At 48.5% G+C, this 26843-nt stretch overlaps 1 protein-coding gene across 3 annotated transcripts; it reads left to right on the forward strand.

The window, feature by feature from the left end:
• TMEM201 (transmembrane protein 201) lies at window positions 1-26843 on the forward strand. Of its 3 annotated transcripts, none has more exons than XM_027882483.1 (11): window positions 1-118; window positions 5971-6091; window positions 6355-6549; window positions 8293-8469; window positions 9031-9422; window positions 9859-10062; window positions 19666-19883; window positions 20292-20363; window positions 21278-21568; window positions 22063-22194; window positions 22620-26843. In XM_027882483.1, exons 1-11 carry the CDS (start codon window positions 45-47, stop codon window positions 22715-22717), a joined length of 1974 nt encoding a protein of 657 aa, XP_027738284.1. In that variant the 5' UTR covers window positions 1-44; the 3' UTR covers window positions 22718-26843. The 3 variants fall into 3 exon arrangements, with proteins under 3 accessions (XP_027738284.1, XP_027738283.1, XP_027738285.1); XM_027882482.1 differs by having other exon boundaries at window positions 16-118; window positions 5968-6091; XM_027882484.1 differs by lacking the exon at window positions 1-118 and adding an exon at window positions 390-463.

Genomic DNA, 26843 nt, shown 5'->3' on the forward strand with positions numbered 1-26843 from the left:
GTACAAAGCAGCGCCAGCGCCGCCGGGTCGGGGCCGGGGCCGGCATGGAGGGAGCCGGGCTGGGCGCCACCGTGTGCGCCGCGGCCGCGGGGCTGCTGCTCTACCGCTTCGCGCGGAGGTACGGCCGGCAGGGAGGGAGGGAGGGAGGAGGAGTGAGGGTATGGGAAGGGAAGGAGGGAATGAAGGGAGGGAGGGAGGGACATGGCGGGATGTGCGGCCCGCGGCGGCGGGAAGGCGCCACGCGGGGCCCGCTGGGTGTGGGGACACCGCGGGTGTGTGTGTGGGGACACCGCGGGTGCGCCTGGCCAGGGTCCGGGTCCGTCCCCGAGGAGAACGCTCGGGGAAAGTCCCCCCCGGCGTTGTCAGGGTGTGGGCGAATGGCTGGATCTGTTCTTGCCGTGTCCCCCGGAATGGCTTTTGTGTGTGCCGGGCTGAGCATCCCGGAGGCGCCGCGGGGGGAGCGGTGAGTACGCGGCTCGCTGCCCTCACACCGCGGGGGACACGGGCTCCCAGGGGTAGGGGTCTCCCCCTTTTTTTTTTTTTTTTTTTTTTTGACGCGTTTGAGGCAGGGAAAGGGAAGATCCTGCTTGCCGTGGTAGTTGGTGAGGGCTGAAGGCAGGATTGCTGGAACAGCGCTCTTAGCACTGTGCTAGAACGCGGGGGGGATTCCATAGAAGTCAAAATGATTGATTAGGGAGCAAAGTCCTTTGGTTCCTTGTTTTCTTGTTCCTGACTTTAGAATGCATTCAGATTAGTGGGAAAGCAGGCTTGAAAAGCATCAGGAGAGATGTGAGGATGCAGGGACAGAGGCTCTCAGGGGTCGGGTGTCTCCCCCTTTTTTTCTGATGTGTTTGAGGCAGGGAAAGATAAAATCCTGCTTCCCGTGCTGATTGATGAAGGCTGAAGGCAGGATTTCATGGGGAACGGGGCTGCAAAATCACATCACTCTTAGCACAGTGCTAGAACTCGGGGGGATTCCATAGAAGTCAAAATTCTTGATTGTGGAGCAAAATTCTTTGGTTACTTGTTTTCTTGATTGCACAGGACGCTTTAGGACAAATTCAGACCAGTTGGAAAGCAGGCTTGAAAAGCATCAGGAGGCATGTCAGGATACAGATCTCATAAAAGGAGCAAAGCTTTAATTTGACAGATTCTAATCTAGCCTAGCGTGACAGGAGTGCAGGGATGTGTGGAATACGAGGCACTTTAGTCTTTATAGCTACAGACAGCAGTCTGCTCATCTGCTGAGTGCCTCTCTCGGAGAAAAGGCAGCCCCAAGGGCTCCCTGTGTTAAGCTTCACTTCAAGTTTACACTTAGCAGTAGAAGCATATTTCTACATCAACAATATGATGCTTAAAGTTTGCTCTAAAGCCTTTGCTGTCTGTGTAACCATATAAATGATCAGTGGTACATTAACCCATATCCAGGACTTGGCATTTCTATGACATATTTAGGGTAGCCAAGAAATCCTGGTGGCCTGAAGCAATCCCAGCGAAGCAGGCAGCGTTTCTTTGACCCAGTTGAGGCTAACATGCCTTTTGAGGGAGGAGATTGGATTTGTTTTGCTCAAGTTCATCAAAAGGTCTCTGGAATGGAAAGCATTTCTTCCTTGAAGACTGCTGGTAAATTCTTTCAGGAGGCGACCTTGATAATTCTTTGGGGGTACGTGTTTGTATTTCTTGGTAATGGTCTGATATTACCTGATTTCTTACTCTGCCTCAGAAATTAATCTTCCATAGTCATCCAGGAGGACAGCTTTATCAGGGACACAGACACGATGTCAAACACAGATATGGTGCTACCTTTGCTTTTTGAATCAAGGAAGTAAAAGATTTGATGTCCACATATGTACAGGAACTCCTTAATCTGTGTGAATTTGGGCCAGATAGAAAAACTCTGGGATGTTTGGTGGTCTTTCTTTGAGATCACAGCCTGGCTGGCTGTTTGTCAGTTGGGGTGCTGAGTTCAGACCAGCAGCTGTAGCAGCATTTCCTTGGGAAGCTTGTCATGGGTACTGCAGTGGCAAAAAGAGGCACCTTTCCTGGAGCATCCTGACCTGTGGCCAGTGTTCTCCAGAGTGTTCCAAGTTACTAAAGCTGCAGTTTCACAGTTCTGGCAGCCCTTGAGGGGGACAAGCCCACAGACTGTGGGTCTGTGTCCCTGCCTAGGTCCACTGGGCACCTTATTCCCTCTTGAGAGGACACTTATGAGGGTTTTGTGAGAGGAGAGAGTGCATTGTAACCTATGACACTGTACTAGAAATCTGATCTTCTGGTTAAATCTTCAACCCTGTCCACAACTGCTGATTGTGAGCAAACGTGTGACAGCATTTGCCTGCTGGAATTTAAATAGATGTGTTTTTCTTGTACTGGAAAATGGGGGGTCTGCACTGACAGACCCCTTTATTGGCAGGTGATGGACATGGGCACAACCTGGAAATACCCAGGAGCTTCCCTGATGGTGAGCTGGGCTGTGCCATAGCTGGGTCTGTGCCTGGGGCTGATCTGTGCAAATCAGCTCCTCTTCCTGGCGTGTCTTCCCTTCAGATTTGCTGGCATAGCCATTTCTATAATTGCTTTGTAATCCAGTTGTGCCAGAATGAAGAGTGCTGCTTTAAGTACTTTTTATGGAGAATTGGGTTTTAATTCTAATCCTTGGGAGAGGATGAGGATAACCCCCCCCCAAAGAACTGCTCATCCACCGGTGATTTCTTTTAAATATGGAAAACCAAACATCGTCGTCTTCTGACCTAGTAGTAAGGGGGAGGAGGAAATAGATGTAAATATTTATAAATATTTATACATTAAATATATTAATATTCATAGATCCAGTTTATTATTATCAGCATTTATCAGTTATCAGACTGTTCTTCTGGCAATCCATTAAAAGCGTGGCTTTGAATATGTGTATAAGTGAGGAATAGTGAAGAGGGCTGGGAGTTGGAAGGAACCTGAGGTCCTCTTATATTACATGACAGACACAAAGTAGTTGCTAAACAGTGTCTGTCAACGGGATCTGCAGAGCTGCAACCTGATTTTTGTGAGCAAAATGAAGGCCTCTCACAAAGGAACATCCTGTGTTATCTGGGCACTGTCAGACATTTAGGTGTTGGTCCCCTAAGTGAGTTTACTGCAGGTGTTTTCCCCTTGCTGTTGTCTTAAGCAAATATCTTCTTACCTGCAGAATAACTTATCCTGGGAATTTTGTCGAGCTTGTTTGTGTGTGCGGGTTCCGCACGGAGCTGGCACAGCAGGTGAGCCGGGAGTGGAATCTCCCTCTGCTGTTGGTAATTCAGTCACCTCTTGATGCTGGAGGTTCTCTGTCCCAGTGAAGCTGGTTCGAGTTAATCCAGTGGTACAGTGTAAACTCCTCGGGGATGATTTGCCCGGTGTTTTGCAAGGCACTGAGCACTGTGTAAGTGCTCAGTTTTGCATTGTCTGTCTCGGCCTGGGGTGTGACTCCAGCAGCAGTGTGTGCTGTAGCTTATTGCCTTCAGCTGCTGCCTGAATTCAGTCAAGGTAAATATAGCTCCAAACTCATTAAATCTGTATTGGAGAGCCTTTCCAAATGCAGTACTTGTTTTTTGCTTTTAAAGTCCTACCCAATTACTAGAAAACTTGTACCCCACCTACGTGTTCTTGCTTAAAATGACCTTTTTTCCCCCTCGTTCTTCTTTCTGCATCCAGCAGAGTGGGAACCTGGGATTTTTTGCACCTATTTCTATGGCAACAGTTCATAGGTTCACAAAAGGAAGGATTATTGCCTCTTATCCTAAATAATCCAGGACTTAGCCATTTCTTTTGCATACATTGTGAGAATGAAGTGCTGCTGTTTAATCCTTCCAGCACTTCCTCAGCCTCAAGAGTGAGAAGGGGAATCCTGTTTGGAAAAAGGTGGGAGGGTCTGGAGTCTGCTGAGGATTTGGTCTCTTGTATTAGCAAGTTCTTGGGTAGGGTTTGGCATTGATTCTTTTTTTTTTTTTTTTTTTTTTTTTTTGCTGGAAATCGGTGCTTCCACCTCCTCTGTCCTGTCATGGAGGACACTGGGGGTGGGGAGGGGCTGAAGTGTGGTGTGTCTAATTTCCATGGGTGCCAGAGGATTGAGAACAGTGTCATGGAGATGAGATTGTGGCATGTTCCACAGTACCTGGGACCTGTGCAATAATCTCCCTCAGTGGGTGGAGATCAGACTGTGCTTGCTGTGAAGTCTGGGCTCAAGGAGCACTAGGGTTTGTATTTTGGTGGTTAAAGAACCCTGCATGTTATGCTTGCACAGCTTTTACCCCCCTGGGATAGTGAGATGAAACCAGTGCCAACAGGTGTTGCTGTCCATCCTTCTCGTGGCTGTTTTGACAAGTGGTTTCCTTGGCATTTGGGCAGTGGGAGCTCATGGATAACTCAAACTAACGACCTAGATTTGTCTGCTTTAAACTCTTTTTTCTTTTTTTTTTACCTCTTCGTTTCAGCAGTGGTATTTTTAACTCGCATCAGTTACTGTTTTGAGCCCCCTTGGCAATGAAGAAAGTTGAGCAGGGAATATTCATTTTAGGAGGGGTGTGGGTGTTTGCATCTATTTTTGGGATGAGAATCTGTCACCCAAGTAGCTCCAGCCATTTTCTTTCAGCATCTGGCAGGGAATCCTCAATGCACTGTGGAGTTTCAGCGCTTCATTGCGAGCTTCATCTCACTGTTAGCACCTAAACAGGAAGGGCAGGCACTGCCTGAGAGTTGGATGTTCTATGAACCAAGTTTCAAGGCAGGGTCTGTGGAAATGGGAGGGAGGAAGAATGTTCATTGTGGCCATCCAACTACAGAGGTGATGGCTGAGAGAGAGGGGAAGACCCAGCTGCCCCTTTGGTTGCAGGGTGCCAGACAACACTTCTGCAGTTTTCAGAAGCTGTTTTGCTGTGGAATTTTGCAGCAGCAGAGACCCTTTCCTAGAGCAGGAAGAAGGGAAGTTGCTCTCAATTTGGGAGCGTTTGGACTCCTGTTCGTTGCTTCCCAGTCCCTCCATGAGCCCCCCTGCTCCGTTGCTTTCTCTGCCGCTGCAGTGGAGCCGCACAGATTAATGACTTGGTGGAGCTGGGCTGGCAGCAGCTGGGTCCATCTGTCTGCATAGCTGCCATAGCCAGGCCCTGAGCAGCTGCCCTCCCTTGGAAGTGGGACTGGAACTGGTTCTGATAAGCCCAGACAGCTGGGCTGTGCTGCCTTGACCTGCCAGGGAGCTCCTCGTGGGGACTGCCCCGAGTTCCGAGACAAACACAGACCTTCTTTAGCAGGCAGGCCCAGGGCTCGGGCCACTGCAGTTCTTTGCTCAAACATCTGTCACAGCCTGTGGTGTTGAGGATCATGTCACAGCTGTTTGTCTGTATTGGCTGTTGTTTTAACAGGATTGCTTTAGAAAACAAGGTGCTCATGGATCAAGGTCATTAGTCTTTATCCCTTCCGTTCTCAGGGAAGACAGGTTGTTTCCTCAGTTCTTTCTGTATCTAAAGCTGTGAAGAAACAGCTGTTTACAGTGCCTGAGCCTTGGGATAATGTGATAACCCTTACTCTTGAAAAGTTTTCTATCAAAACACATAACCATGTAACCATGAGCCCATTTCCTGGGTTTCTGAGCACCATCATAGGCAGCCCTTGTGGATCGTGACTTCCTTTTCCTGGAATTCTGTTTGCTACTCTACAGCACCCTTCTCATATAAATAACACTGCTGGTTATGGAGAGGATTTGCACCCCCAAACGTGTCCCTGAAAAATGTTAATTCCGCATGTTCATGGTATTAGTACAGAATTTATTTCTACTTTGGCAACCCACCTTTTCGTTGCCAAAGTGAATGATACTCATTAAGTGCACGGAATGGGAAAGGCTGATCGTTTTTCCAGCCCCACTTGCATTTCCCTGTTTGAAAGCCGTTGCTTTCCTGTCCACCAGCTCAGTGTTGGTGCCTGACACGTTTCCTCTCCCAGCAGGAAGAAGCCCACGCACGTGACGGTGAACTGCTGGTTCTGCAACCAGGACACGGTGGTGCCCTACGGGAATCGCAACTGCTGGGATTGCCCCAACTGTGAGCAGTACAACGGCTTCCAGGAGGTGCAGTGTTATTATCCTCTGGTTCTGTATTCTGTTAAATAACAAAACCTATCTCGCCACCAGCTGCTTGCAGTAGGTGTGTGGAGCAGTGGAGGTGGGCAGAAGATTTGAAGGGTTTTGTCTCTTTTCTTGCGTATCTGTTTTGTTACAGTAAGTGAATGCATGGAATTAAAGCTGCTGGCAGAGCTTAGGGAATCTTATTGCCAACCCAGCTTTGATTTTATGACCTAATGTTTGCTTCCCCCTCCTGCTTTTTTTGTCAGAATGGAGACTACAACAAGCCCATCCCTGCCCAGTACATGGAGCACCTAAACCACGTTGTGTCGGGCGGCACCACTTACTGTGATCCCACCAAACCACAGCAGTGGGTGAGCAGCCAAATTCTGCTCTGCAAGAAGTGCAACAACCATCAAACCATGAAAATCAAACAGCTGGCTTCATTCTCACCGAGGGAGGAGGTGAGTGTTTGACCAAGGCATTCCTGTTCATGGCTCTGCTGTTCCTGCTTGATTTAATTCCATCCTGCAGCTTTGAAAGCAGGAGAGAGAGCAATTTCTCAGGGTACTGTGGAATGATGCTCCAATAGTCTTCAGAAGCATCATGTGACTCTCCATGCAGAGAAGGTTACTGATTAGTGCTGCAAATTTACCTAATTCTGCTCCAGAGCCAGAATGTAATGCCCTGTTCTAGATGAGTGCCGGGAGTCGAAGCTGGAGCCCAAAACATTGCTGAGATCAGCTAACAGCTCCAGTGCTTCCCATGGCCGAGCTTGCAGGATTTGGCAGGCACAGCTGCCCACTGGATATCTTGAAGCCTTAACAGATTTTGTTTTTCCTGAGGCCCTGCCTGTGCAGCTCTGCATTATTAGTGCAGTGGGAGAGGAATCCTGTGCAGCCACATAATTTCCCTGCTTAGGCATCTGTGCCCAGGAGGGCAAAGGGATTTTACAGTTACAGCAATAGGATTTCCTGCTGAGCAACTTCTTGGCTTTCCCATTACTTAATATGCATGGAAGATGGGATAATGGAGTTTCTGCTTCGCAGTTTTATACCTCCCCAACGTTTCACAGAGAGAAAGTTTAGTGCTGCACTCCTTAGCTTTCAACCATTGTCAAGCCTTGGGGTTAGACTGTGCTGCAGTGGGACGTGTTCCTCCTCTGGTTTTGCCTAATCCAGTCTGCTTTGTGTAATTGTAATGAGTTTGATCAGGGTGACTCCCAGAGAATTAAATCTGATCATGCTTAATGAGAGTATCTTCAGCTGGTGCCCTTTTCTCAGCTTTATTTCTAGTCCCTGCCTCTTGCCAGACCTATCCAGTTGCTCAAAGCACTGCCAGCCTCTGGCCCCTTTTTTAGGCATTCAGTGCCCTGCAGTGTCTGTGCCAGCTGAGAAATGTGGGACTGTGTTATCCAGCGTGGTTGGATAAGTGTGCCAGTGGCAGCAGTGGCCTCTTGCAGCATTGCTGGCCTGTTCCAGTGAGGGATGAGGCTGCTGTTCCTGGTCTCTGCCATGAGATTCCTTCTTGATTCCAAAAGATGGAGCCTCTGGAACTGCTGGAGCAAACTTTTGGGCAGCCTCAATGCACCTTCCTGCTTCCAGAGAAGCTGCATGCTTTCAGCTGACGTTTTTGGTACAAGGATCTGGGAGGTGGAAGAGCCCTGGAAGCTTCTGTGATAAGTGATGTGTCCACTGTGGTGACACTGAAAAACATTCCTACTGACAGTTTTTACCGGTGTTATTAATGATTCGTGGAGCTCATCTCACTAAGGCCTCCAAACAGGGACAGCCTTCAAGTTTGGGGCTGATTTTTGAAAGGAGCTTGTCTCTTTCTCCAGCACAGTGGAGCAACAGGTATTTTGTGTCCCCTCACTTGAGGAGGGGAAGAGCAGTTTTAGTTTCTTGTCTCACCTCCTGGGCTGAGTTCATAAGGTCTCAACGAAGACAGCAAAATAGGGCCACAGAAATTCAACATCCTGAAATTGGGCCACAGCAGCCTTCTCCAAGGCTTTTTTTCGTCTCTTCTGGGTCATGGAGGCTGGGTCAGCTGTGTGTGAAGCTGGTTGTGTGCCTGGCCTCCAGCTTGGTTCCAGGGGCCTGTTCCCCCGGACACCGGGGTCACGCTTAGCCTGTCAGGAGCAAACACGATAGCTGCTGAGGGCCCTGCAGTTCCCACCCACGTTTCCTCTCCTGCTCTCTCACCAGGGCAAGTATGATGAGGAGATTGAGGTGTACAAGCACCACCTGGAGCAGACCTACAAGCTGTGCCGCCCGTGCCAGGCTGCTGTGGAGTATTACATCAAACACCAGAACCGGCAGCTCCGCGCGCTGCTGCTCAGCCACCACTTCAAGCGCCGTGAGACGGACAAGGCCTATGCCCAGGTGAGGGGACACGTGCAGAGAGCTGGATACCATTCCTGCTGGGAAAGGAAGGCAGCAGCCTTTGGGGCTCCCCAGAGCTGGGAGCTGCTTCTAAACCAGCAGTTTAGAAGAGTACAGGGTAGTTGGCACGGATGCTCCTGAGGTTGGTTTGAGGTTTTCCTCCTGCTGGTGCCTTTCAGGGCAGTTGCCAGAAGGCAAGTCTAGTGTAATAATAACAGAGTGGAAGGGAAATTGTGGGACAGGTAGAGAGAAGGGGAGGTAGGGAAGGCAATTTAGGAGTGCAATGCAGGAAACTGTGGAATACAAGGGGAAAAAATTAAAAAAGAACGATGGGAAGTGAATTATGACATTCTCCCTGCCTGACCTTGGCTTCTGCTCATGGCTCTGCAGTTGCCCTTTGCTGGTCTACATGTAGTATCAGCCCAGTACAGAGACTTGGAAGGACCTGAGCCAAACAGTCCAGTAAACCATACAGTCTGGAGGCGTTTCGTAAAGCACCGTTTCAAAACCTTGCTGCAGTTCCTTCAGCTTCTGACAAGGTGTTTCTCCCTTCCTCTGCAGAATTTATGTTCGTCCTCCTCCTCTGCTTCCATAACCACACCAGCTCAGGTGATCCTCCTGCGGTTCCTGGCCTTCCTCAGCTGTGCGTTCCTGGTTCTGATGGCCTTGTACGGGTCAGGCGACCCCTTCTCCCTCAGCACAGCAGTCCCTGCTCCCGTCCCCTCTGGCCCAGCGCCCCTTCGGAACAGGACTGGCTCAGGCTCCCGTGCAGACGTGGGCAATGACACCTCAGTGAGGGTGGCAGGATGGAGGGAGCTGCTCCAGCTGCTCCCGGAGCACGTGGTGGAGAACCTGAGCGCCGTGTGGGCTTATGGGAAGAATCACCAGATGGCCGTGGCTGTGCTGGGGCTGTTCACCTGCCTGCTGGCCATGTTCCTGGCTGGGAGGATCAGGTGGGTGTGCACTTGGCTCCTGGTTCACTTCAAGGAAAACTGCGTTGCACTGGAGGCCTTTGGTCCTGTGTTGACTCAGTGATCCAGGGATAAACATCTGCCAGAATGGTAGATGTAGTACTGGGTAGCACAGCTCTTTGCCAGCAGGCTGGGTGGAGAGAGCAGAGCTTGCTTTGGATCTGTGCCTTGGCTCATTCAATTTAAACTTGAATTAATGTGAATGAAAAGTTCCCTGTGCAGCTCTGGGAGGAAATTGGGCTGATCTACTCAGGTGCTCACACACAGCAATGGGCAGGGCTGCACCTAGTCAGGGGCAGTACATAACCTGCTCAATCCATGTACCCTGCCCTCCTTTTCCCCACCTTCCCTCTGCTTCCTCAGCACCGAGGGAGTTCACTGGTGTTCAAACTCATTTGGTTTTTTTTTTCCATTGCAGACTCCGGAGAATCGACGCCTTCGCCTCCGTGCTGTGGTTCGTGGTGATGAGCCTGCACGTAGCCGAGAGGTACCTGAAGATGGAAACCCCCAGCTGGCTGGACACGGCCAAGTTTGGCACCACGTCCCTGTGCTGCCTGGTGGGATTCACCGCGGCCGTGGCCACGCGGAAGTCGACGGGCCAGCGGAGATACCGGCCCCGAAGGTCAGAGCCAGAGCAGTGACCCTGGGGGAAGGAGCAAAAAAAGCCTTGTGAACTCTTTGCGACTGGTGCTTCTCTCTCCTCTTTTTATTTCCCTTCCTCTGTTCCCTTTTTTCTTTTTTTTTTTTTTTTAATTAGATAAGCAGTGAAGATCTCTTCTTCCTTTTTATATATATATATATATATTTTATTTTTTTCCCATTCTTGCTTACCACTGTGCTAGCTGCTTGGAGCACTTCCACTGCTAGCCATGGAAGCTACTCCTGCTGCCTCCATTCTCCCTTCCTCCTGCATCCTACGTCAGCAGTGCAAATATCCAGCTTCCCCAAAGCCAGTTCTTCCAGCAGCTGCCTCACAAACTGCTCCGTGAATGCAGCCTCCTCCCCATTCTGCTCCTCCAGCCAAAGAGATTCGGGCTCCTCCTGTCCTCCCAGTTCTTCTCACTGCCTCTCCATCCTTAGCCACTCACAGAGGAACCCTCTGCCTTGATCCACCATGGGGCCCAGGCCACCTTCACTTTTCTAATGGTGCTGGTCATTTTAACTTGGAACTGATGGGAACTTGCCTCTGGATTTGGAGTCCTTGTGCCGTGTGCTGTGGTGACACGCCCAGGCATGCGAGGAGGGCACCACACGCAGCCCATCACCTGGTTCTTCTTGCCTTCCACTGTGTAGCATCACTTACCTGCATGTCCTCTAGCTCTGCCCTTCTCCTGGCTCCTGTTTTAAATGGAGAAGTGTCCTTAAGTGCTGTTGACTGGGACTCCAATAATTTATTCAAAAGGGTGCTTTACAAGGTCATTGTAGCTCAGGGTGTCTTGATTTAATACCTGAAAGTATTCAGCTGACTGAGGCTAAATTTTCAGATCTACCAGTGGCTGTTGCTTTCAGTGCCAGTTTTCTTTGGGTTTGTTACCCACCCACCCCCACCCCCCCGAGGAACATCTGTGTACAAGCACAATTGGATAAAAATGCACGTGTTCCTTCACTCCTGTAGCCTTAGAAAAAATACGGGACTAACAACCTCATGGTCAGCTTTTACTGTTCATCAGTGTTTATTGCTGAGAACACAGATAGGAAGGATGTGCTATAGGAAGGGGTGGGAGCTCTGCTGTGGGACTGCATGGCAACAGAGATGGATTTTTGGGGTTAACTTGGAAGGGTTCTCTTTTGAAGTCTGGCACTGGTGCTAATGCTGCTGAAAAAAAGGGGTCTGGAAATGGTGATTTGGAACTGAGTGCCTGGCAGTCCTCTGCTGAAAGCTGGGATGGCTGGGTGTTACTGTGTGGGGAGGGAGGAAGGAGCTTCCAGCTGCCTGGGTTTTTATGGGGTTGACTTGCTGGGACCTCTTTAGATCAGCAGGCTGAGTATTCTGCACTGTTGTTTGCAAGGCACTCCACTGAGTCTCTCTGATGGATTTGGGTCTTCCAAGAGGGAATAGCACTGCTACAGGTCTGCTGTTTTTCCTCTGTTCTGAATAGTGCAGTGGAACTTGCCACACTAATGGTCTGATATAAATTAATTGGGTGTTGTGATCTTCCAGTGTGTAAACTCTAAAATAATCAGTGGAGCTCTCACTGTGAAGTATCTGCAGCTCCTGCTGAAATTCAGACACTACTGGATGCTGCAGATGCCGGGGAAATCAGAGGCCTTTTTTTAAAGGAAACAAAATATCTTCTCTTAGTTACTGTTCTTCCAACCTGTGATCCTTGTGAAAGCACAAAGGTGACACTGTGAGGTTCTTTAACAATAAGCCAGGCTGAGTGTGCCATGGGAAGGTGCAGCTCCTGGCTGAAGGACTGTGTGCCTGTAACTTAACAAGGGAAGGGGCCACACAAACCTGCTTCCCTTCTGGGCTCTCCTTTGGAACGTTTTTCCAGTGCCTTCAGATAAATATCCACCTCCAGGCTCACAGAACACCTGTCTCCATTCTGGTGCTTGTGAATGATCCTGCTCTTAGGGTTGTTTACTTACTTAGCCACAAAAGGAACCCAGCACCTGCAAAGTCTGGTTCCATCTTCCACCTTCCCCTCACTTATCAATCCTGACCCAAAACGCTCATCTTCCAGCTCACAGTCACAGGTTGCTTCTTATTCCAGCCTCAGACTTTCAAAATGATGATAATAACAACCATTTTTCCCATTTTCTGCAGGGGCACTTGGTTGAATTTAGAGAATTGTTTCAAAGTAAATACTGCAGGAAGCCACGTGACGAAGCAGAGTAAAAAGCCAGCAGAAGTGTGCTGGGTCAGGCTTTCACAATCCCTCTGGTGCCTCTTTCCTACCCTCCGTTAGGAGATTTAATAGGAAACATTCCTTAAAAGTGCAGTCCTTTTTTCTCTGTACCTTTTGGAGCAGGGAGCAGTGTTAAGACAGAAAGTAATAAGCTCGTGAAAGGATGGGAAGTGGCAGAGGATAAAAGCCCTAAAAAAACCAACACCACTGTTCTGCAGCCCATCTGCTGTTCAAAGTGAGGTGGTGGACAAAGCCATGATGAGATGGGCAGGAGCACCAAATCCAGTGCCAGCTCTGCCACTCTCTGAAAAAGCTGCACAGAAAACCCTGAGCTATTGTGAAATAAGTGAAATAAGACAACCAGACTTATTTTTTTCTTCCTCCCTTTTTTCCGCTTCAGGACTTTAAATTTTTCCTCCTAAAGTCAAATGTAGGAAATAACTGATGTTTCTGTTTAGCTGTGATTTTCTTCTGCCCTCACTGCACAGCTTGGATTGGAAGTTGCTCTTGCTGCTCCCCTGTCAGGTGTGTCCCAGTGATGGGAGAACTCTCATGTTTGAAGGATGTGTTGAGATTGCTGGCGGGAGGAGGGGTGTGAGCAGCTGACAGACTGTGGGCAATGTCATACCTGATTTCTATCAGCAGTTATCCCTTTTTTTATAAGAACAAAATTAATCTGTCCAAATTTTCTTGCCCAGTAGCAAGGAATCTCTCAGTGGCAGCTTCTGAAGATACTTGGCAGCCTCTTGGGGTGTTTAGCTCTTAGGAGCTGAAAGTCAAGGCTGTGTTAAGCTTCTCTGTGTGCTGTTTAACATGCCCTTCTGTCTCCTGTTTTCCTCCCATCTCTTTAGGAGCACTTTGGGGTTTTTTTTCTTTCAATTTAACCTTGCCCCGTCTTTGAACCCCTGATATATAACAATCTCTGTTATGTTGTTTGACTATTCCTTTTCTTTTCTCTTCTTCTCTTGTCTTTTTCCCTGTGCAGTGCTGGGATGGGATGGGGAGGATGCAACTCAATATTGGGAACAGGCAGTTGGTAGAACTGTGGGAAGGAGGGGGATTTACACTGTGAAGCCAGAATAACCCTGTTAGGGAGTATTTTAGCTCTGTTGGCACAGCAAAGTGCAAATTCTACATTGAGTTTAAAATCTTTTAATCTGGGAGATATGTGAACTGCAGTTGAACACAAGAAATCCATTTGTCTTCGCTTTATGCAGATTAATACAAGTGAAGTATATTTACAAGTTGCACTAATTTATATGTCAGAACACCAGGAAGCTGCTTTGTTTTGTGGTCAAGCTGTACAACTGATCTCTGTGGTGCTTCGTTCATGATTTATTGAAGAACTTCTGGACTTGTAATTGAAAAAATGTCATGGGTGAAACAAAATAACAGATACTGAAGTGGGGTTCAGTTTTAATGCCAAAGAAGCTTTTGTCTGTACTCAGGTGTCAGCTTATTATCCCCCCTTCTTTGTGCCTCAGCATGTCTGTGCTGCTGCTTCTTAAAACAACAGAAAACCTCAGAGCCTCAAAACCAAACTTGCAGCAGTTGAATTTTTGGTCTTTTAGAGACTCTGATGCTGATAATCTCCTCCCTTTCTGCTTCTCTCACATGCTTGGTCTCTCATGCTCTTGCTGATGGTAGAGGAAGATGGATCTTTTAGGAGAAAGGGAAGAAAGGAGGAGAAGAGTGGGGTTTTCCGGAGGTGTTCTGATTTATAAACTGCAGCATTCAGTCTGTACCAGCTGTGTGTCAGACAATGAGGCCTGTAGAAGATCAGTTGTAAGTTTGCAGTATTTTACTGTGGACTGTTCCTGGGGGGAAAAAAAAAAGTAGGTAAATCACCACTGCCTTTCCTGAGACTGTTCATGCCACCCCTGATTTAATGCAAAATAGACTGTTCTGGACACTGCCACGCTGTAGGTTCTGTATGGAAGGTGCTCTGCATTTTTCCCCTGAGGTTCAATGAGGACACAGCTCAGCAGTTGGATATATCACCTGACTGCATGATTGCTTTCCCCCCAGTGGATCCAGCAGAAGGAAATGCTCCCAGCTCAGGTATTTCAGTGCAGGTCCATCCCCTGAGCACAGCCCTTCCCTCCCCATGCAGCTGAGGTGCTATTCGTGTGACACACACACAGGGGAACACATTTCCTTCTGCTGGGTGGGACAAGACCTAACAAAGGGCTGGTAGCCAATCAACACAGCTGGCACAAAAGCATCCAGGACCACTTGATCGGTGCTTTGAGCTCCTTGTTTTCCCTTAGCTGGACTCTTTCCTTCAGGCCAGAGAGGAACACTGTGGTAACCTGTGGTTGTCAGATGCAGCTCTGGAGCCTGAGGGTTCTCCCAGCCAGGCAGGCCAGAGCGTGCAAACATCTTAACAGTATTAGAGGGTTTTAGCCCAAAAGCCCCTAATTCAAGGTGCTGCTTTTTCACACTGTGCCCACGTGCTGGTGCCTGGAGCAGAGGATGGTACAGCAGAATGGAGCTGAGGTGGTGAGGTTTGTGTGTCACTTGAAATCAGATCTGCTCCATCCCCAAGTGCCTGACTCTGGCTCTCAGTGGTCGTGGCTGATCTGCCAGCTCAAAATCTTGTACCCTGCCCAGCAGAGCCAGATTTATAAAGGGGCTGATGTGGGTTCTTTAAGTGCCTTTCCCTGGGCAAGATCTGTGACAATGATGTGTTGTTTTGCTGCGGTGAAAGCAGCGTGGGACAGCAGTGCCTGTGTGCCTGCCAGGCCAGTGCTTCTGTCCCTCATCTGCCCCTAGTGAGGGTGACAGGGCATAAGTGGGCACTTGGGCTGCACTCTTAAATTTCTGAGCAGCTCTGCAGACTCTAAGGGGGTTGAGGGAGGGCCCAGAACTAGCAGCCAAGTCAGCACTTCTGCTGCTGCTTCTGAAGCCCTCATTGACATCAGTGCATGCAAACTGACGCCTTTGTGGCCCTTTACCCCTCGAAATACACTATATTTATATCTCATTTTTTCTGTTCTATGAACTCCTCCTTTCCTGCACCTATGCTCTGCATGCCCCAGTGAGCTGAGCTGGGGTGTGGCAAAGGGTGAGGACACGAGGGGAGGATAAAAACGGTGTCGTGGCATTTCATTTTGGCTTGATGAATATTCTTCAAGTACTCTGAAATTATGTGAAGCTAATAATCATGCTTAGATACTGTAGGAACTATGTATTGATGTAATGTGGACAAAGTATTTATGCTCTTATAAAAATTAATATAACTAATAGCCAGATGGTTGCTCAGACTGACTCCACTCCTGAAAGCAGGGAGCTGTGGTGTGTGGCTTTGCTTTGGTTTTCAAAGAGATGCTTCTGAAAATGTGTGCTGTCACATATAACCTGCCAGGTTGTCACCTGTGAGTACCCTTGGGGCCACTCTGAGCTGTGGCAGATGCTCTCCTGTGAGAGGGACAGTACTCAGTCCTGAAGTTATCCCCTGTAAAGCCTCACCTGGGACCAAAGCTGTTGAGTTGCACAGACAGGAACAGGTTCCCTGGACATTTCTGTCGTGCCAACGAGTCTGGATTTGTGTAGACACAGGACCTTTGTGCCACCTGTAGGAGGGAGGGCAAAATTGACGCCAAATCTGTGCTCTAGAAGGTGTTAGTGCAGGACCTGGCAGCTGGAGTGTTTTCAGCTCCAGTTTAACCCTCCTTTTTCATCCAAAGCAGGACAACATATAGGAGAAAACTCTTATTTGTGACAGCTAAAATTTCTAGCTCTCTAAGTCACATATCAAAATATTAATGTGTCCGAGACCTGTGCCCTTTTTAATCATCATTCTCCCTTCTCCCTGTGCCTGTTTTTTATTCATAGATTGCTCTTTACTCCTGATTCTTGACTGTAGGCACAGGTTGTGGCCCTGACTGAGGAGGTGGAGCAGAGCAGTGCCTGGTCAGGGCACAGCAATGTGGGGTAACAGGGAGCTGTTCTGCACCCACTGTGCCTGGGGAAAGGGTGCAGTTGTACCTGGAGAACTCCCAGCTCAGTTGGGATGGGACATTAAGTCCAAAGCTAACATTTTATCCCCTGACTGCCCCAGGCTGGTGAACCCGGGCACACACCACGAGCTGCCTGCCTGTGGCTGCATCTTCCCTTCCTCCTTCATGGACTGAATTCCCTGACACAGGAGTGGGTCCATCCAGCCCTGTAGTCTGACCTGCCCCATGCCCTGCCATGTCTCTCTCTGTCCCAGGGTGCAGCATCTCTGGTTAAAATGTGAATTAAATAGGCACACACGCAGGTGGTGTCTCTGGATAAGAGGGAGGTGTTGGGACAGAGGAGGGGAGGCTCTGCTGGCAGGAGGTGTCTCTTCAGGACCGTGTACAGTCCCAGACCGTGTAATACTCTTATTTAACCTTCTATTTATTTATTTTTAAAGTATCTGTGTAGCAGAGTTGTGCCCAACTGTCTAGTAACGCTGTGATCATTGTAAACACTAATTAAGATGCCCAATTTTTGATGTTCACGATATCGAGTTCTGAAATAAACGGCTTCCGGGCCCGGACTATTTCCACAAACTCTCTGACTCCAGAGCCTTTTTGTTACTTTTTTTCCACTGTTACCAGATCCATTATTATCACATTCACAAATGGCTTGGAGCAAAGACACAGCTGTAGAGTGCTCCATTCCAAGGCTGTGATGTGGTTGCTTCCTGCCTTATGACCCTCTTGATCTCCTCACCTTTTTTTCATCTGCTGCTGAAGGAAGTTTTAGTTCAGCTGCCCCTTCTCAGGCACGAAGCACATTCCCATGGCAGCTTTTAGCAGCATCCAGCCCTCTTGACATGGCAGTGGCAAACACTTAAGGAGGAGAGTGCAGGGAAAGGGAACAGGATTTTGAACACTTTGCAGGAGTTTGTTCAGAACAGATCAATATATAAGCCAGTCTTCGGTCACCATTCAATCCTAAGGCATTGGTATGCTATGCTTAAAATTCTTCAGCTCCTCTTTGCTAACCAGAAAAACTCCTTTTCTGGATGGTGCAAGGCAGATGATTCCTCAGCTGCCCCGAGGATCTGACTGCACTAACTTGGTGAGGTGAGAAGTGGGGCTGTTGAGCAGCAAAGCCCTTGGAAGACTGATCCCAAACTGTTACAATCCCAGGATTGTGAGAGAGAGAGATTGTGGTTATGGGTGATAAATGACTGTAATATCTTCCAGCCCATTGAATGAAAAACTGCTGCAGCAAGGAGCTGTGTAACCTTGGGTCCTTGAGCCCAGAAGGTGCAAAGTTAGGACAAAAGAGCTGCATTGTTCAAGGGGATGCTCTGATTTGGCCCTTCGAGTGGTAGGTATCACTCCTTCTCCCATGGTTCATGTCATAGTCCTGAGCTGCACTTTTAACTCCCTTTCCCACTCCTTTTCCCTTACAAAGCTGAGGTGGGCACATCTGTGTGTGTGTGTGTGTGTGTGGTGGGCACATGTGGGTGTGTGAGTGCACTAAAGGGAAGCACAACACCCTTCCCAGGTCCTGGAACCTGAAGAGGTTGGGCAGTTTCTGCTGCAGGACTAAGGAGTCCCTTGCTGCTGTTAGATCCAAGTCCTGCTCACAAGATGTTGTTCAGCCTGATTGAGCCGGTCAGGATTGTTATGTCTGCCTCGTAGGAGCAGATAAATGGTTTTGTAAGATATTTTAAATTGTAATCTTAGCTCTTAGACCTCTTCTTCTGGACGTGTTAGCACAGCATGATATTGCTGCACCAGCTCTTTAATCTCTGAGACAGAATGGAAGGTGCATAAATCACCTCACAGCACAAGGCTGAGATATGTATATCCTTCATGCTCTGATTTACTCCTGACTTTCCTCTGACAGAAGAAAAGCCACATTGCTGCTCTCATCTATTTCCATCAGAAGTGAGATTAAGCCTCCAAATATTTCAGATTAATTGTATCTCCATTTAAAAATATATGTTCTTCATCGTGATTTCTCTGACAATTTTATTACTGTTTCTGTCAAACCAAAAATCTTGCAGGAGATCATTCAGAGATCTGATTCCTGTGCTAGACTTTCTTTCATGTATTTTCATTCCATTGTTAAAAATAGTACAAAATTGCTGTACTTTCAACACTGCAACCTTTGTGGGATGCTCGTTTGGGTGGCTTGAGAACACTGGTGAGACTCCAAAGCTGCCTCCTCCTGATACAGTCAACTGAACTGTACACATGGACTAAGATCAGTACATGATTGCAAGGAGGAATAGAAAGCAGGTAAAAATAGGAGTAAGCTTTTAGCAAATTGTTCAGCTCAGGTTGATTTTTAAATTTTAAACCACTGCAAAGCTGGGATGAAATCAGGGTCAGAAATTAATTGTGTATTTTATTTACATGTAGCAGTGGAGTGTGAGATACTGTGGTAGTGCTATCAGTGAAAACAATTAAAATACAAAGTCCTCTCATGCAGTTATTTTACCAGAGAATAGAAGTCAGTTTATGTCTCTAGCACTCAAAAATCAATAACAGGTATGTTTTGTCTGTTCTCTCCCCTCTTGTGTTCTCAGGCTGCTCGCTCTCTGTTCTGCAGTTCCACTCTTTCACTTGGAAAGAACCCATTGAAAACAACTCACAGACCTCGAAATACAATTGCCATTATTATTTCCAATTTAAATTCTTTCCAGGCACTGTAGTAGAGATTGGTTTTTAAGCACTGGAAGCCAGACACTTCCTGGAGCTGCAGGGGCACAGCTCCCTGGAGTGGCTGTGCTAGGACGTACTTGGGGCTAATTATGACATGCAGGGAAACTAAATGTAGTGGTTTAGGCCTCAGTTTAGGATTTTTCCATCTGTAAAATGAGGGTGGTGAGCCTTTAGTACATCTCAGAAGTATAAATCCTTTTCTCTCTATTGACATCAGAGGTAAGATGTTGATTCTGCTTTCTAAGGACAAAAACGTAATACATAACTACTTGCTTCCCACAGCCACGACATGTCTAAGCATGCAGTTGGCATGTGCACACAGCAGACATAAGATGTGCTCTGTGGTTGATCCCATGTTTACCTGGACTTTGTAAAGCATTTTGCTGGTCTCTAGGCAATTTTTTCATCCAAGGAGAGATCCAAGGTACTGTGCCTGTTTGCACCTGAGTCCCTAAGCTGTTCCACCGTCTTTTCCACCCTGTGCTGTGGGACAGGTCGGTGCACTACAGTTTAAGTCAGGCTGAGCAGTTCTTCCTTTCCCAGTTCCAAAGTGTGGGAATGTGCCTGGGAGCTCTTCAGCGTTCTGCATCTTGCACTCCTGCACTGCAAAGTCAGTCCAAAGCTGGTAACAGAACAACTGTTCATGCAAGAACAACTGAGGGAGGCAGTGACTGGAACTTGTCCTTGCTAAATGTGTGTCATGTGTGTCCTCTGCAGGTACCTCTCTGGGGATTCCATGACTCTCTTTCCCAACGGCACCGGGACAGCCTTCCCTTCACCTGCCACGTCTCTCTTTGTCCCAACACCACCCAGTCTCCTCCACCTGACAAACCAGCAGCTCTTCAGGTCCCCACGCAGAACTTCTTCATCCTCCCTCCCTGGACGTCTCAACAGGGCCCTGTCACTGGGGACCATCCCCTCCTTGGCCAGGGCAGGTGAGTGGGCAGGAAACTGCCCCAGTGGGAAAGGCAGTGGAGCGGTGCAGTCAGAAGGAAATGGGCTGTGAGGCATCCACACCTTCATGTTTTCCATCTGCTCCTGTGCAACATTAGATAAATCATTATAAACCAGTTCTGCAGTGCCAGAGTCCACTGGCAAATGCACTGCTTTGGATATTTTGGGGAGGGATGTCTAATTTAGAGCCTGGACAGAGCTGTTCTGCTGCAGCTGGAAAAGTGGATTATTCTGCTGCTGGCATAGAGCCGACGCAGGAAAACAGGGACATTTTTCCTGCCTGCATTTCCCCACCTGTCCCCTCGTGAGATGATGCAGTTGCATTTCTGAAGGACAGACCTCCAGCAGCTGAGCCAGCTGGGTTCAGATTGTTTCATTTTTGCTTTTAGATTCTGGCTACTTATTCAGTGGAAGTCGACCAGCCTCCCAGTCCTCCCACTCCAAGGAATCTCCCACATCAGGTACTGCACTGGGCCTGCCAGAGCAGCTGTCTGCAGGATTTGCAGGGAGTGGGTTGAAACACGTGGTTGAATTCTTTCCTCCCTGCTCACATCCCAGTGAAAATGTCAGCTTTGCTGTTGGAAATGCTGCAGGGAGAGCCCCAGCTGAGAGTGGGATTGCATTAAAATCAGGTACTAGATGTCCTTTTCCCCAGAGAGCTCACAGTGAGACAAAACAAGGAGCCCTTCCCTGCTTGGAGCTGAGTTGAGCCTGCTTTGATTGGAGACTTCAATTCTTCCTAGGGCAGCTCTTTTGCTGCACTTTCCCAGCCCCAGGAACTGCTAATTTGGCTGCCCTGGCTGCTCTGCCCTTTTGCTCCCATGTCCCCACGACCCGTCTGATGCCCTTCTGACCCAGGTGGATCCCTTGGCTGTTTGTGCCACTGGAAATGCGGTCACATCCCCGTGCACCTTCCCCCCAGCCTCTGAAGGACGTACCAGAGCAATCCATTTACCTGCAAAATGTGTAATGCAGGCTCTCCTGGATGGACACAAGGGAGCAAAGAGAAAGCTCACCAGGCTCCTGATAACCCAATTCCTGAGTCATTCCTGAGTGTACTGGAGTGCATGTGGAATTTCACAGGATGCTCTGAGTTGCAAGGAACCCATAAGGATCAGAAAGTCCAGCTTTTAAGTAAATGGCCCATACAAGGATCAAACCCACAACCTTGGTGTCATTAGCACCATGCTCTGAGCTCGTCTCAGATTTCTCCATATTTTTCAGTGTGGGAACTCAGATAAAGGATTTCAGCACAAGATACGTTGGGCATTTGCAACTCCCATTCCTTTCTCTTGTAGAACTGTTAAACCAAACTGTGCCTGTTGTATTTGGGTGATAATCTCATGGTTTCCTCTCTGGGGGTGTCTCATTTCAGAGCACTTCTCCCTGCTGTCTGGCAGCTGTGCTCCCTCCCGCATCCCCTCCCCAGCACCATCCGTGGCCGGATCGGTGACTTCCAGCGCGGGATCCCTGCGGTTCCGCCGGCCCCTCATCAGCCCTGCCCGCCTGAACCTCAAAGGACAGAAGCTGCTGCTGTTCCCATCCCAGAATGAGGCCCTGCTCACCCCAACCAGCTCAGAGGAGCACACCCACTCAGACAGCAACATCTTTGCCCCCGAGCTGTCGAGCTTCCCGAGGAAGAGCCTCAGCGAGCGCGGAATGCCCGGTAGGCTGGCAGCCTGCTGCGCTCCTGGGAGGGCTCTGGGAGGAAGGAGCTGGCTTGCAAGCACAGCCCTGCAACATCTAGGCCACAGTTAGATGGGAAGGCTTCAAGGGAAACCCATGTGGTGGTGGTGGTAGGCTACCAAAGCTCCCTTAGGAATCCACTGGGCTGAGGAGCCTCTTGGCCGCCCAGACAGATGTCCTTTTCTCCCTGGTGGTGTCCCAGGAATGCTGCTGCCACCGCCTTTTCCCTGGCTTGGAGAGCTCCTTTAGCCACAAGTGAGGTGGTGCTGCTCTGGGCAGTGTATGAGGCACGTGCAGGCAGTTCTGCTGCACAGCAGTGAAATTTGCCTATTGCTTCCAGTTCCTCTCCTCAGTCCTTTCTTAATCTTACCAAGCAACCATCCATTACTCACGTCTAGCTGTAGTCTGGTAGCTTTTGCTACTTTTGGCATCCACTGGTGCCTTTTCAAATTTTCCTATCCTTTCTCCTTGCAGATATGAGATCTGCTATGGAAGGAGGGAGCATTTGCAGTGATAATTCCATCAAAAAGGAGGATCACTCGTCACACTCATCTACCTGTGTGGTAGACACAACTACCAAAGGGGAGGATTTGCCAGGCTGGAGGGGTAAGTGCAAGTCCTGTGAGTGTTTCATGCATGTGTAATCATTTCTGTGAGGGTAACTGAGATCTTCCCTGTGCTGCAGTGACCTGATCTTGAGATCACATAAATAAGTAGTAGCAAAATGGAACTTGTGCCTGCTATTCTAAGACCTTAACAAGGCTGTTCCTGTTCTTTGGCCTGTCTGCAGAACACTGACAGTGCTAAACTGAGACAGAGGACAAGGGGTGGGGTGCAGGTGTCAAGAACAGCGGTGAGATTGAAAATAGAACCAAAGAGAGCAGAGGAATCTTTCCTGACAAGAAAACTGCTTCAGTAACTTCTGGGCAAAGAGAGAGAAGCATTACAGCCTATGTTCACTGTTCCCATCAGTTCTTTAATGCCTCTTTCTGCCATTCCCTTTTTTCCCCTGTGTGTTCCCCTCCTCCAAGGTCACTTTGGTACCTCTGCTCTGCGGGGCCTGCTGGCTGTGAGCCTGACCCTCAATGCTGTGTTCACCTCAGCCTACGTCTACAGGAGCCTGCGCTGATTTGTGCCAACACTCCCTTTCCTTCCGGGTCCACCTGGTCCTGAGGAGACAACAAGAATCCAACCATGGCTTCACGTCTAATGGCCATGCCACTGGTGCATGCTGGTTTTTAAAGGACTGCTGTACACTCGACACTCATGACAAGGAACCTGGGTAGCTGCTTCCATCACTTCCAGGTAGAACACACCCCAGGCTTGCCCCCGGAGGTGGCAGGCAGAACTCCCACCAAGCTCCAGTTCAAAGCAGGAGGCCTGTTAGAACGGCCCACACACTTTTATTTCGGAACAACTGACCTGAGACACGAGCCTGAAAATGCGTGAGCTGCATTTTTAGGAACTTATCCCAGCTCTTCTTTCTGACATATTGACCTCGTGCTGATGGTGCTGGTAAAATGAGGAGAATTAGAGCAAATGAGCTGAAGGAGAGGGATGGCTTAGTAGCTGGTGCTGGTCTTTGGCTACTGTAGCAGCATCCCCAGCCTCTGCTCGCTGGTTCCTCTTCTCTCTTCCCTTTGGCACTCTCCTCTAAACTATCAGTGAATTTTCTTTAGTTGCCTTAAGCTTGCCTAAGCACGTGGGTGACCTTGGCTGCTCTGTCATGTTCTTGCATCTTAGATGTCCATGTGCTTCCACCTGGACCTGGCCCTGAGGCCACTTTGACCAGCTCCCCTTCTGGTCATGCTGGTTCTCAGCACCTGTTGTCTGCCCATCCCTGCAGCCACACTGTGCTGCACAGCCCCCACACAGACATCCTGGAGGGCTGAAGCAGATCCAGGATGTGCTTTCCTTTGCCCAGGAGGCGTTAATTCTGTTCCAGTGAAGTCTGGAAGAAGAAAGGGTCCCGCTGTGATTTGCACCCCAGTCAAGGGGCTCAAAGTCCCAGCTCTGCTGGGCTTTTCCCTGGAGCAGCGAGTGGCAGAGCTTGTTCTTGCTGTAAATCGCACAAACCTGTTCTGTCAGAGCTGGGTGAGAGGCTGTCTGATTGTACACATCTATCCACAAACCTGATGCCTCACTCTGGTGTTGGGATTTGCTGAGTGACTGTTTCAGATATTTCTCAGTTAAGTGCCCAGGTGCTTTTGGTGAAAAATGCCAAACCTGTACAGTTCAACCTTCTGCATAGATTCTCCATTTCCAACCCAGGGGGAGCAGCCCTTGATTTCTAAAAGCAGTTTATCGTTTGGCATTTCTGCTTTTGGGTGAGTCTTCAGCATTGCTTGGAATTCAGGGGCCGTTTAGAATATTGTGCTGAACACTCAAAATCATTTAGTGCATCCTAAGGGAAAAAAAAAAAACCAAAAGTCTTGGTGTTTTGATTTCTAAATACCAAGTGCAAAGAGAAGATTTACCAGTGTGTCAAGAATACCTGGTGAAAAGAGAGCTGACTGGCATTAGCTGTGTATTTCCTGAAGCAGGACTTGCTCTATTAAGAGTTTTTCTATTGTCTCTTCCTTTGGGCTCCTTTACCTCATATTCCTCTCCCCCACCCCACTGTCCTGTGTTTGCATCTTGAATTAGTGTTGGGCTTACCGTGTCTTTCCCTCCCTTTCAGTTTGCTGCCGTTCCCTCTCGTGTGCTCTTGCATGTGCAGAGAACAAAGTGTATCAGTGCTGACCACTCTGCTCTGAACCTGGAATTCACACCTTCCTTTCACCTGATTTCTTTTCTTGTTTTAATCAAGTCCCCACCACAACCTCTCTTAGTCCGTCATTGGGGTGATAGCCAGGCTCTAATCAGCATGCATATGACACCTTCAGTGGGGCTTTACTGCTGCTGATTCGAGCACTGAAAAACTGAAGTCTCCCTTTGTCTTTTCCCCCTCTCCCTGCATAGTTTCAGCAGCCTCACTGCCAGCTGCTGCTCCCACCCTCCCTCTAGGGCAGTCTGCTCCTCCTGCTCCGCGTGGCAACGGTTGGAGGACAGACCTCACCCACTCGTGCTGATGTGAGAGGCTGAGGAGATGCCACTCCTGACTCTGCATCTCTCCCAGCCCCCTCAGGGAGCTGCTGAAGGGCTTGCAGGGCAGCACCTCCCACACAAAGGCCTAGAGCCAGCACAGACCTGCAGCAGGGAGATGTGCTGTGGGTTGATGATTGAGTCTATTGTAACTTGCATGAATTGTTCCTTGTAGCCGAACTGGACCCCATAACTTTGCTGTAAAGAGATTTTTGCCCCCTTCTATAGACTTCTGCAGGCTCACTTGAGCATGTGTATAGGCAAGATGCTAGCACACCGACTTCCAAGCTCCTATTTGAACCTCTGCTCTTGGGGTTTCGTGGTGTCCTGGTGCAGTGTGTGACATCCCACTCATGGATCCTTGTCCTGCCTGAGGGGCCTCCTGCACAGAGACGAGCTGCCAGAAAATACTGAAAAGTGGCTTTGCTTGTCTCTGTCACACCGACAGATGCGCACTGTGACTCCACGTATGCAAACGTCCCACCTTCGCCTCCCAGCCCACCTGCGCTGGGCTTTGCCATCACACCCACCTGGATCCAAGTTGCTCTCGGTGTCGACCAGACTGCAATAGAAACCTTCTCCTCCCTTCCAGCAACCAAGGAGCTGCAGCGTCTCAACACGCCTCTTCCCACCCCTGCTCCGGAACAGGAACGCTCTGACCCGTCCCTGCGCGGATGGGCTGAAACTGTTCCTGGAGGGGGGTTTGGTGACCTTGCCCAAAGCAATATAAAGACTTTGGATTTTATTGCTGAAGAGGGAAGACAACCAAGTTTTTCGTTCTGGTGCTAGAACACTCTCCAGTGGTGCTCTCACAGTTGTGAAGCCTTTGCTTGAAGAATCCACGAGTGTGTGTGAGTGTGAGTGTGTGTGTGTGTGTGTGTGTGTGTGTGTGTGCAGGTGTATAAAAACATTTGGAGGGTTTCTTCATTTCAAAAGACCTGAGCCCGTGTTTTGTCTTTATATTGTTGGCCTTAATCTAGCTCGTAGATACTGTGTCTATCTTGCTGCTCTTTTCTATATGAAGCTGGTTTGGAGGAAACAAAAGTTGATCTGGTCCCCCTGTAAAAGTCTTCGTGACTGGTGGTGTTGATCTTCGTACAGCGTTGGTCAGGGGGGAGATTTTATTTTTCTAATCTTTTTCCTACTGCAAAAGTTGTTGGAGTGGAATGGAAAAGATCTTTACAAAATGGTCTGATAAAGGTGTGAGCATTACTTAATAATACCAACAGTTAACGATCAGGTGGAGTATAAATGAGCTCTATTTCCAGGCCTTTTCCATTTCCTACCTTCCACTGGAAATGCCCAGGTACTTTTTCTTTGGATATGAGCTTGTTAGGCATGTTCTGAGACCTTGCAGATACTGTAGATGATTTTGCTGTTCCGACTTAGAAAGAATTTGGATTTTAGAGTTTGGTTCCAGTTCCACAGTCTGGGTAGTTTGGCAGATGTGACAAATATTATGCACATATCTATTTCATGGGATAGAGGGGATTGGAAGAAGGAGTTGTTTATCTTTTTACATAAAATTTTAGACATTAAGCTGGTCACTCGGGGGGGTGGGGGGGGAAAGAACTGGCACGTGTTGGCCAGATTCACTGAATTTTAGGCTGTTCAAGCAACAGATTTGGCCTGTGAATGTTGGATTCCCACTCCATTTTCTTGGGTGATGGGAACATCTGTAAAACACTGCTGAACTGGCTGGGTTCCTTAAAACAGGGCAGCTGGAATGAAGGGCTTGTGTTGCCTGTGGATGCTGCTATATCTTTTCTTCCAAGCACCATTCCTGGAAATAACGATGGTCTTAACCTCTCTCACAGACATTTGTTAAAAGGCTAGAAAGGGCCAATTTGGCCAACTTTTTTTTTTTTTTTTTCTTTTCTGCATCCAGAAATTATCGTCACTGTGTCCTGTGGTGGGAGTAAGGTACAGAGTACTTTTGGACTGAATGGGTATCTAGAGAGGGTGAGGAGGACAATTTCAAGTCCTAAACCTTATTTCCTGTGAAAGACTGTATGTTATGTGTGTATCCTTCTTTGGGGAGCTCTATCACTGTACAGTTTAGTTAAACGTGCTCCAAGGAAGGGGAAGCTGTTCCTCAGAGGTTTTTAGTTCATGCTTTGTGTTTAAAGAAGAATATTTTTCTTTAAAAAATAAAAATGGGTAAGTTTTCA

This window comes from Empidonax traillii, unplaced genomic scaffold (assembly GCF_003031625.1).
Source record: "Empidonax traillii isolate 1590-97213 ecotype Southwest subspecies unplaced genomic scaffold, ASM303162v1 scaffold106:size2091409, whole genome shotgun sequence".
In the NCBI taxonomy this organism is placed as follows: domain Eukaryota; kingdom Metazoa; phylum Chordata; class Aves; order Passeriformes; family Tyrannidae; genus Empidonax; species Empidonax traillii.